Genomic DNA, 12,161 nt, shown 5'->3' on the forward strand with positions numbered 1-12,161 from the left:
ATACATAGTATCAGGAATTGATGGTAGAAAGCAGGGAAGGAGTGGATAGGAGTTGGAAGTCCATCTTGCAGACCGTGGAAAGCTGTTGCAGCATAAAGTCAGAGTGCCACCATCACACTTGCATTTCAGTCAGATGTCTCTGGCTGGATAAGCAGTATATAAATTTAAGAAGAATAAGAAATGGAAGGAGAAAGAGGATTTAGGTAATCGGTGGAAGAATTCCAGGCATGAGATCTTGAAGGCCTGATGTAAGGCAGTGAAAACTGATATGGAAATTGGAATACAAATTTGAGGAAAATGGAAGCAAAAAAGACAAGGTGATTGATTAGAATGGGATGGCAGGTGGGGAGGGTGGAAAAGGACTGGGAAAGAGAAAAAACGGAGTCAAGGATGACTCCACCCACCAGCAAGACTATAAGGCAAGTAACTAATCCTTTCTAAATGTCATTTAATAAAATGTGGAGCCTAGGGGTATCTGGGTGGCTCAGCTGGTTAGGCAGCCGGCTCTTGATTTTGGCTCAGGTCATGATCTTGGGGTCCTGGATCAAGCCCCATATTGGGCTCCCCTCTAAGTGGGGAGTCTACTTGAGACTCTCTCTTCTCCCTCTGCCCCCACCCCCTGCTAGCTTGCACATGCTCCCTCTCTCAAATAAAAAAAAAAATCTTTAAAAAATAAAATAAAACAAAAATATGGAGTCTAGATGGCCTTTAAGAAAACTTCTATTCTAAAAGTCTATGTATCATTATAATACAGATTATTGTATTATTCAATGATGTCCTCAAAGCCTCTTAAAGTTGACCTAACACTAAGTGACTCCTGGGCATTTTAAGTTCACATACCTGTTTTCTAGAACACTGCTAAGTTCTCTCTTGGTGTTAATTTATCAGCTATTAATAGTAGCTGCTGACAACATGCCTGCCTGCAACAGTTCTTCCCTCTTCTAAGTTTTCTATTTCATATGTATATTGTAGGTATGGAAGTTAGGTAACTAAGTAATCTCCCTCTCTTCTGAACTACATAGCACTTCATTTATAATTCCCTATGACATTTCTTCATTCTACACTGATTTGCTCTTAGTTGTATAAATGCTTTATACGCCTTGTTAAGGTTTAAGCAACTGAGAATAAGAAAGATCTCAATATTCTTTGTGCCCTATTCCCATAAGTGACCCCTTGCACAATTACACTGCATACAGAACTTAAATAATACATAGGTATCTTTCTGCACCAAGATTGTTAAAATTCTGAATAGATTATGAATAAACAGACTGAGGACCCAAGCAACATTTTTTTTCCTGAGTAGACGTATTATAATGTTCAAAAGATTTAACAGTTTTTCAGAAGGCCTTTTGCTTAGTTCCTTATTCCTGTGCTCTAGATAGATAACATTATTAAGAGTCAGAGATACAAAACAGCAAAAACATCATTAGCACAGGAAAAACTGAAACACTCAAGTACAGTTTGAGAAAAGAAGCAACTATCAAAAAAATAAATAAATAGAGGCAGCCCCCAGTTTTGCACATAATGAATTGCTATAAATCTATGTGAGGGTTAAATGTGTACATTTTAGTTACAAAAATCCAATAGGTCCATACATTTCATTAGTGCAATTTGAAAATATATGTCTAGCAATTTGTATCAACTCTTTACTCTTATCTTCCCTGATAATTGAACCTCACAGATGAACTGAACAAATTAAAACTAACTAGTGTGTTGTTGATGCCAAAACTGTGCCATTAGGGACATGCCTAATGATTTTGACCTTTGTTCAACTGCAGTTAACTTTATGAGGCCTTATATATGTCTCAACAGAACTTTTATTTATCTAGCACACTGCCACTTCTATCTTTAAAATGTTATGTCGGGGCGCCTGGGTGGCTCAGTCGTTAAGCGTCTGCCTTCAGCTCAGGTCATGATCCCGGGCTCCTGGGATCGAGCCCCGCATCGGGCTCCCTGCTGAGCGGGAGGCCTGCTTCTCCCTCTCCCATTCCCCCTGCTTGTGTTCCCTCTCTCGCTGTGTCTCTCCCTGTCAAATAAATAAAATCTTTAAAAACTAAATAAATAAATAAATAAATAAATAAAATGTTATGTCAAATTTCAGTTGAATAACTAAATTGTCACTTGTTCCAAAAAACACCGCAATGGGGCCAAACTGATCTATTGGCCCTCTTCCTCTAATGGTTCAAAAGAATCATTCTCCAGCTGCTGAACACAACAGTACACATTTTACTTAAAAGTGTCAATTAATGATGTGGAAAATTCAAGTTGGAAAAAGTCTCAGAACTTGTGAGTTAACGACTGCCTGTAATTTGAATAAGAAGGTAAGGAATCACAGAATTTTGATTTTTTTTTTTTTAGTTTTTAATAGATACTATGTCTAATGCACTGCAGAAGCAGAAAGGAGCTGGTTAGTATTCACAGAAGGCCTAAAATTTGCACATCTTTTTTGGTCTTACCTTACTTGATACAAGATGGGAATTTTCTAAAGATATTTTTAATAGGACACAAAGTAGAGGAGGAGGCCTCAAAATAAGCACAGATATGAGATGAGTGTTACAGAGTAAGCCTTTTAACCCAAACCTAATAAAAATTTAGATATGGCTGAATCAGCTCAAACATTGATTATGTACCTACTACATACCTGGCACTTGGTAAAGCACAAAGGATAACAGTGGATCTTCCCTCTAGAAACATATAGCTCAGAGAGAGGAATACATAAATAAAGGAATTACTATAATGTGGCAAATGTTAGAATAGACATATACACATATTATTGGTTTACTAACAGGCTTGATGGGATATTTCATTTTAAATCTACTAATTTTTACTCTCCCCTCAGTCTTAACAGTATTTATTAGCCAGTTGTCAAAGTAACTCCTTATTCCTGAAACTTGCCTTCTTTGTCTTTCATACCTAAATCAAGGATGGCAAATACAGGGCACTTGTGTCATATTTCCCTTGCCATGGCAGTCATTCTTTCCCAAAAAGTTCTCACAAGCCATCTTATACAGTATACCAGGCAGTCATTAAGAGTAATTGGCATGTGAGATGAAACCCATCTTCTTCCTTTATCTGGATTTACTTCCACTAGTACCATATTGGCAGATGCTATTTGAAACTTTCAGCATGGGGTCTGATTTCTTGCCTAGCAAAAAACACATATTCTTTAATTTCTGTTAAAGCTTTTTATATTCCCTTTTGGGCCAACAACTAATTTATTTCTTACGTGAGGAAACCCAAGGTCCAAGCTCCTGCAGAACAGAGATAACTATGGATAGGTTTCCCATATGCAATGAAAATTCACGCACACCTCATGTTATTCTACTCACATAACATTAGCACTAACTAATGTTTTGAGTATGAACTTGAGGCCACTCATACCTGTATATTGCAAATATGAAGACTGAGAATTAAAGAGAGTCAGGATTAGCATTCAGGCAAAGACTCTTTTTTTTTAATTTTTTTTTAAGATTTTATTTATTTATTTGAGAGAGAGAATGAGACAGAGAGAGAGAGCATGAGAGGGGGGAAGGTCCGAGGGAGAAGCAGACTCCCCGCTGAGCAGGGAGTCCGATGCGGGACTCGATCCCGGGACTCCAGGATCATGGCCTGAGCCGAAGGCAGTCGCTTAACCAACTGAGCCACCCAGGCGCCCTCAGGCAAAGACTCTTGAATTGCTAACTTGTACTCTCTACCACCTCCACTCCTCCACTTCTCCAGATCCTTCTAAATGTTCCCAGACAAGGGTAGCATTCCTCTGAGAAGTCCTTAGGTTTTTTTTTTTTAATTCTTTTGTAAGATTTTATTTATTTATTGGAGAGAGAAAGTGTGTGTGTGTGTGTGTTGAGAGAGAGAGCATGAGCAGGGGGAGGGTCAGAGGGAGAAGCAGACTCCATGCTGAGCAGGGAGCCTGATGTGGGACTCGATCCTGGGACTCCAGGACCCCAGGATCATGACCTGACCTGAAGGCAGTCGCTTAACCCACTGAGCCACCCAGGCGCCCCGTCCTTAGTTTTTTTAAAAAGTCCTTAGTTTTCTTTATATGCTATTTTAAGCATACATTGAGAGTAATAGACTTTCTCAGGAAAACACCCACAGGAAAGCAAATATGACAAAACATTAACACCTGGTCAATCTAGGAGAAAGCTCTCTTGGTATTCATTGTACCATTCCTGCAACTTTTTTGAAGATTTTAAATCTTTCAAAATAACAAGATGGAGACAAAAGGGTTATAGACCTAATTTTCACTGAGTAAAGGGTCTTAAAATTATAGATCCCTTAGAATATTAATAGAACGATTTATATGTTCATTAAAACATTTTTAAAAATTTGAGGAGGGGGCAGAAAATAACCTTAGGTAATTTAAGTATGAGTGATAAAGGAATATGCAGCATAGGAAAATTGTTTCTATCCTTTTGCTTTTGAGAACTAACCTCCTAATAAGAACAGCTTGACCAACGGGAATAAATGCAAAGGACAGCAGCCAAGACACGCAACTAGATCTGGAGGCAAAGTCATGTGGAAATCATAGAATTTTAAAGCAGGAAGAGGTTTTTTAAATTGTCTACTTCAATCTGCTCATCTTACTGATGATGGAATTCAATACCAGGCTCTAAATGAACTGTCCAAATTTCTGTAGTCTGATAGCAGCAAAACTACTCATTTCTTCTGTGTCTCAGTTGGAGCCTGTATCATTCTAATTCCTTTATTAAGTGATGAAGCCATCCCAAGATGGCTTATGAGAAAAGGGGTGGGGGGGCCCGCAGTGAACATTGTGGTGATAGATTCATTGGCCAACATGACTGAAAAAGGCATATAGGGGTAACAACTTTTAGAGGAACTGGCTAAAAATGTTCATCTCTCAGTCATGTGTTCCACTAGGCCAACTTCATTATTAGGCTATAAGGTGGTTCTCCTATAGTCCCAAGCTCATTTCATCACACACCAATCCTATAGACAAGATTCTGCTTTCCCTATAATACAAACAAAAGTCCCAAAATTAAATTTTATTGACCCTGATCAGCCTGACTTGGGTCATGTGCCCATCCTTTAACCAATCGCTGTGGCTATGGGAGGAAAAGGTCAAATGCATTTGATTTACTTAGAAAGGTCATATTCCCCAGTCCTGGACTCAAGAAAAAGTCATAGTCACTGAAATCACGGACTGAGAGTGGGAGAGAGTTGGATCAATAAAAAAAAGCTGGGATACTGTTAACACAAGAAGTAGGTACAGATAACAAATGGTAAAATCCAAAAATTCTACAACATCTATCCATAAGCAAAAGTTGAAAAAACAAAGGCTAAGAGAAGACAAAAATTGCCTTTTAAAAAAACAGCCCCCCAAAAAAAACTATCTTAAGGGGAAAAGAAAGACTAATCTGTTTTCTTATACTTTAGGAAAGAATAAGGACCAATAGGCAGAGGAAAAAAGGATACAGATTCAACTCAGTAGATGTAAAGAACTTTCTAACAATTAAAGATATCCAGTAACTGAACAGGTGGCATCATGAAGGAACGAGTTTCCCATAGTTGGAAGCCTTCAAGCAGAAGGAGGGTGACCATCTGTCAGGAATGTTAGAGAAGGGATCCCTATACTGGGTGGGAGGTTGCTCTAAACTGCCTGTTAGATTCCTTCCAACTCTTAAGATTCTAAATTATTGAGAACAGCATGAATAAAAGATCAAAACCCATTCAAGAACTAAATTATTCAACAAAAGGTAATAGAACTTTTAGCTATGAAGTTGAATCAACCAGACTTTGGGTGCCAGCTATCCCATTTTATAAGGAAAACAGATACAAATCTTTAAAAATTATTATTTTTAAATTACAACCTTAAAGTTAATTTTACAAGGGAGCACACCATCCTCCCCCCCAAATTTAAAAATTTTCTTTCAAATTTGACCAGTATGTTTACATAATTTCACTTCTATCAGACTTACTCCCTGATTGAACAAAGCTAGCTTTTATATTACTCTTTTTAATCTTCCCAGCTCCTGGGATATACGAGAGCTGAATGGCTCTGCTACCATCAAGCTGTACTTTTTCACTCAGTGAAATGTACTGTTTCAGTACATTTACTACACTGATACAAAATCTACATTGTTAACATTTTGACACCTTATACATTCAGTTGTGTTGGTGTATCATACATTCTCAGCCATTTCCCTGTTGGCATTTAGGCTTCTTTGAACTCTTCACTATAGTTCTACCATGAACATCTTCATTCAAACAGCCTTTTCCCCTTTTGAATTATTTCCTAGGTCCGGGGTGAGTGGGCCAAAGGGTATGGATAATTTTATGTTTCTGAATATGTGCGACCAAAAGAATGTTAGCAGTTTGCCGTGCTACTGGCAATAACTGAGTTTAACAGTTCCTTAAGGCATTGGCCATATGAGGTTCAATTCAACATTTTAAAAACTGCTAACATATATTAAGTGGTACTTTTTAATTATTTTACTTTATTTTTTTTCCCTCTACTAGTGAGTTGGAATAGCATTCTCAACTTTTTTTTTTTCTTTTTTAAGCAAAACACAAGTCTTAATCTGCATTTCTACTGTAGGGAGAGAACTCAGCAGCATGTAGATCTAAAGTCACACCAAAGGAAGAGAATACAACAGTGTTAAAGTAACCAAATTAGGCCCTAGTTGGAGTCCACTCATGCGAAGCTCCATGTTAGCAAACCAAAACTTAATTAAGTTTGTATGCTGGGCTGTCCCAGGAAACGAAGGCCTAGCTCAACCAGTCAGCACTTGCCTACACAACACAAGTTACCTAACCCGGCTCCAAACTTCCCTATGCTCCAATCAGCAAATGCCCAGTATAACTCCCCTGCTCCTCCTCACTTTAGTCTATAAAACCCTCTCGAATTGAACAATTCTTTGGAGCTCCCTTCTGCCTGTTATACTGGATGTTGCTCAATTCATGAATCACTGAATAAAGCCAATACGGTCTTTAAAATCTACTCAGTTGAATTTTGTTCTTTAAGAACAGCAAGTATAAAAATTAATTCCAAGAAGCAAGGCAAATCAACTTCTCCTCTGAATCAGAGTGGTCTCTCTGGGAAGGCTAGAGAACATTGAGCAAGCATTGGTTCAACATCTCTCTGATACAGCTTCCTGAAACTGAAGGAATGCTAAAGAAACTGTGGGTTCTCCAATAAGTTTCTTTTCCTTTAAATTCACATATGTTAATCCAGAAACCATACTTTTTCCTGGGATTTTGAACAGATTCCAAACATCTCAAAAATAATTCCCCATACTGAAGTCTCTGCTAAACAGAAAAGCAGATAAAAAATTCACATATGAAGCAAAAATTAAAGCACAGGAAACATAATAAATTAACATCATAGTAATATGAAAAAAAAGCAAATGTTTTTTATTTGCACTTGTTTTTCTAAGATTCTATTACTAAATGAGTACATATCGCTCTGATTTGTTCATTTTCCTCTGGAAAGATGTCCAAATAAGAGTGAAAGAACATTAAAAATAAGCTATTAAAGGCGTGAAAGTGAGAGATTAAAAGTTTTTATTCCCACAGCAACTGCACAAGACACATTTGTACTACATGGGCCACTCCTTAGACAGGCACATATTTCTTACTACTTAACTAATTCCTCTGAAAACACAAGGTAAATACACTAATAAAATCACAACTAAACTACACACAATTTGAGACCAACATGTCATAGTTGCCTAGGTAATCGCAAACATACTTGCTACAGGTAACTGGCAATAATAGCTTTTTATGTATAATATCCATACTGTGCAGCCCAGTGAAAATAGGCTGCCCCTCCCATAAGATATGGTTGAAAGTGTGTTATCTGGGATGTAACCTGAATAATGTCTTTTTCACAAAATGCTACTATTAGATTTTTTTTTAAGAGATGATTCCCTAAATCTCCAGGAAAGACCAAAGTCTATGAACAAAAGAATCACAGTTCAAAGAGAAACTCATTCACTAAATGAAAGGTAGACAACACTAAGAAAAGGAAGAAGTTGTGACATCAGTCCTGGCTGAGGATCAGAGGATTCTGGCCACCCTTTGGCAGAAGTTCTTAAATTTTGCCAGATAATCAGACGAGAATTTGAAAGGGAATAAAATGGAAGCATCTTAAGAGTAGAGACCTAGACCTGGGCCTATTGCCTAGTGGTGTTCAATAAATACGTGTTAAATGACTGACAACAATTCCTGAAGAAGAAGCCTGAATCTCTGAAAGGCCAGAGAGTATATTCTAGACTAAAGGACTTCTGTAAGACTTGACCCCCAAGTTGAACAAAACTAATCTCTATATTACTCTTTTTACTGCCCTGCTATATATATTCTGTGCCTTCTGAATCTTCATGTATATAAGCAATTTCTGTTCACTCTGTAGCCTGACTGAAGAGCACATAACTGCTTGACTTATCAAGTTGTCAGACACAAGCCAAAATAGGGAGAACTTCAAAATGTTCCTTAAGCTCCATCCAGAGTTGGCAGTAAAAGGCTGATGTTCTCTGTGCCACTATATATAATCATAAAGCTTTTTGTAAAACATTTCTAAGGCAACTTTTTATAAGAAACACTACTGAGAGCCAAAGCAAAATTTCAAGAATGAAAATGTTGTCATTAGAGCAAAGCAAAGAGGCCCATCAGGGAATGTTTTTGGCTTCCCATGGTGATAGTTGTTTCTGATTATATATATAAAATAAATACTTTCCTCTGGGTTTTAAAAGGCTTTTAAGAAAGGAAATAGGGGTGCCTGGGTGGCTCAGTCATTAGGCGTCTGCCTTCAGCTCAGGTCATGATCCCCGGGTCCGGGGTCGGGCTCCCTGCTCAGCGGGAAGCCTGCTTCTCCCTCTCCACTCCCCCTGCTTGTGTTCCCTCTCTCGCTGTGTCTCTGTCAAATAAATAAATAAAATCTTAAAAAAAAAAGGAAATAAACCAGATTAATTTTCTTTCTAATTTGTGATATCCAAAGGCATATTTTCTAGTTTCTATAGTCCTAATTATCAAAAACAGGAAACAGTCTTTAAAATAAGTCTTTAAGGGGTGCCTGGGTGGCTCAGTCAGTTAAGCATCTGCCTTCAGCTCAGGTCATGATTCCAGGGTCCTGGGATTGAGCCCAGAGCAGAATGCCTGCTTCCCCCTCTCCCTCTGCCTGCCGCTTCCCCTCCACCAACTGCCCACTTCCCCCCACCCCCTTCTTGAGCACTCTCTTTCTCTGTCAAATAAATAAATAAAAATCTCTTTTAAAAAGATAAAAACAAGTCTTTAAGTTCTGTCTATTTTAATTCCCTCTTTGGGCCTGAAGACATTTTAATCAAAGAGTCCAAGTAACTCATTCTTCTCTTCTTTATTTTCCATTGACAAATAGCCTGATATTTTCTCTATTCAATAGTCTATAATTTTCTCAAAGAACAGATAAAAGATATAAAAAGTTTTTTGTTGTTTTTTTTAAACACTGTCCAACTTCCCTTCAACAAAATGGGTAGGGTAGTTTGATGTGTGTTTTCTAATATCTCCAGGCAGTTAACTCAGTTCTGACACTATCCCCTGGAGATAAGATCACAGATCTCACACCTTAAGAGCTCAGCGCCACAGACTGCCCTCCTTTTGATGCCAAGTGCCGGTCCAAGTTGTTACCTGTGCTTCTAACCAACTGGTTCTAAATTGGAGGTTTCCATGACCCCACCCTCGGTTCAGTGAATTTGCTGGAACAGCTCACAGACCTCAGAGAAACTTTTAGTAGTTTATATATATAAAGGATAATATAAAGGATACAGATGAATAGCCAGTTGTAGAGGTACATAGGACAAGATGTGTTGGAAGGAGCACTGAGCTTCCATGTTCTCTGTGCAAATCACTCTGCTTACATGTTCACGTGTTCACTAACCCAGAAGCTCCAGGAACCTCTGTCCTTTTGGGCTTCCATGGGGGCTTCATTGCATAGACATGATTGATTAAATCATTGACCATCACTGATTGATTCAACTTCCAACACCTCTCTACCCTCCTGGAGTGCAGGCGGTGGGACTAAAAGTTCTAACCCTCTAATCACCAGGCTTTTCTCCTGGCAACTAGTCCCTATCCTTAGTTAACTAGAGACGTGCCAAAAGTATCCTCATTAGCATAACAAAAGACATTTATCGCTGTCCTCCAGTAGGAAATTCCAAGATTCTAGGAGCTCTGTTCCCAGAATGGGATGAAGACCAAATATATGATTGACCCTTGAACAACACAGGTTTGAATTGTGCATGTCCACTTATACTTGGATTTTTTACAGGACTATTTTTTCCTCTTCCCTATTATTTTTTAGTAGCATATTCTTTCCTCTAGTGTAGTTTATTGTAAGAATACAGTATATAATATGTATAAAATACAAAATATGCTCATCAACTATATATGTTATAGCAGTAAGGCTTCCAGTCAACACTAGGCTATTAGTAATTAAGTTTTGGGGGAGTCAAACGTTATACATGGATTTTTGATTGTGCAGGTCAGTGTCCCTAACCCCTGCATCCTTCAAGGGTCAACTGTACATTTCTTATAAATCACAATATCACCGGTAGTAAGGAAAAGATTTATGAATTAGTTGTATCCCCCTTACCATCCACTGAGAGAGACAGACATATCCTTGCCATTTATAGAAATATACACAAAGGCAAATACCCTACCAAATGCTCTCAAGCCTCCAACAACCAACACACACCAGGGGAACACTTAACAGAGACAAAGACACAAATCTTCAGATAGATGCTAGACAGAAGACAAAAGGAACAAAGGAGACAGAGAAATGTGTATTACTTGCAAAGGATGGACGGCTACTCTGGCAGGCATCCAGCAGCACACCCAGGCACAGCCCCTGTGCCAGGGAAGAACAGAGGTACCCCGCTGGGGTGTAACGGTGTATTACACACACACCCAACACACATGCTCTCCTCTCTTCCTCACAAACACACTCTCTTAATACACAGTCTCTCTCACGCACTCTTTTTCTAACACTTTCACACACACACTCTCACACATACAATCTTTTAAAATCTGTTATGTACATAATTACTCTCACACACTCCAACAGTCTCACACACACACACAATCTCATACACACATTCTCTTCACATACAATCTCACACACATACATACAGTCTCTTAATGTACATTGTCTCACACACAGTCTCACAAACGCGCGCGAACACACACATTCGCTCTTAAGTCTCACACACGCCCCCGTTGGCCCCGCCCCCGACGTGGCCCCGCCCCCTGTGAGCTCCGCCCCGGGGGCCGGGGCGGGGCGAACCAGTGACAGGAGAGGCCGGGCCGGGCTGGTACTTCTGGCGCCCTGGCCAGCCGGGCGCGCTCCAGAGGCTCGTGTGTGTGGCAGCGCGGCCGATCTCCGGGCGGCCCTTGGGTGGCGGCCGCTGCCTCGTGTTTCACGCTCGGCTCCTCTGGCGGCCGTCCCGGCGGCGGGAGTTGGCGACGGGATGTGCTCGGCCGGGGAGCTGCTTGGCGGCGGCGGCAGCAGCGGTGGCGAGCGCGACGAGGACCGGGACGTGCTGGCGGAGCGGCCGGTGGCGGGGACAGAGCCGGAGCCCGGGGCGAGCCCGCGCCGACGCGGGCAGCGGCCGCTGGAGGAGCGCGAGCAGGTGAGCGGGGAGGGGCGGCGCGGCCCGGCCGGTTTCCCGAGCCCCACCCGGCGGCGGAGGGAAGTAGGCGGGCGGGCGGAGCCTGTGCTGTGCTCGGCATGGGGCGCTGGTCGCTGCGGCGTTCGGGGAATCTGCCCCGAGGAGCGGTTAGACGGCGCGCTCTGGGCCGGGCTGCGGGGTTGTGCGTGCGCGGTGGCGAGTGCCCCGGGATCGAGTGCCTGGCGGGGTCAGCACGGCCCTTCCCCTGCTGTCGGGCAGAGGAGGCTCAGGCCGACACCCAGGGCTCTGTGGAAGTACCCTCCATAACGGTCACTTATCTAAAAGGCTTACATGTAAACACTTTTTTTTCAACTTCAAGTCCATACCCCTGTGCTGTGTTTTAGGGAATAGCTGCTCCCTTCCTGCCCTCCATCTTGGCATTTCTGAACCCACACCTAGCGCCTCTGAAAAGGTGTGGGTGTATTTCTCTAGATAAGCAATCAATGTCTGAAGGCATGTGTAGGAGCGAGTATTACAATAGATATCTTGACAGGGACTCTC

General features: G+C 40.9%; 1 protein-coding gene across 1 annotated transcript in view; it reads left to right on the forward strand.

Moving 5' to 3' along the window:
- Positions 1–11,274: 11,274 nt before the first annotated feature.
- The window catches only part of FAM241A (family with sequence similarity 241 member A), a 42,105-nt gene continuing 41,218 nt past the window's right edge, over positions 11,275–12,161 (forward strand). The window contains exon 1 of the mRNA XM_025874051.2: positions 11,275–11,621. Within this exon, the coding sequence (XP_025729836.1) occupies positions 11,460–11,621 (162 nt within the window). The 5' untranslated portion in view covers positions 11,275–11,459. The remainder of the gene's footprint in view (positions 11,622–12,161) is intronic.

The sequence above is a fragment of the Callorhinus ursinus genome, unplaced genomic scaffold, assembly GCF_003265705.2.
Source record: "Callorhinus ursinus isolate GAN/ISIS: 27379988/994484 unplaced genomic scaffold, GSC_fseal_2.0 scaffold4, whole genome shotgun sequence".
Classification (NCBI taxonomy): Eukaryota; Metazoa; Chordata; class Mammalia; order Carnivora; family Otariidae; genus Callorhinus; species Callorhinus ursinus.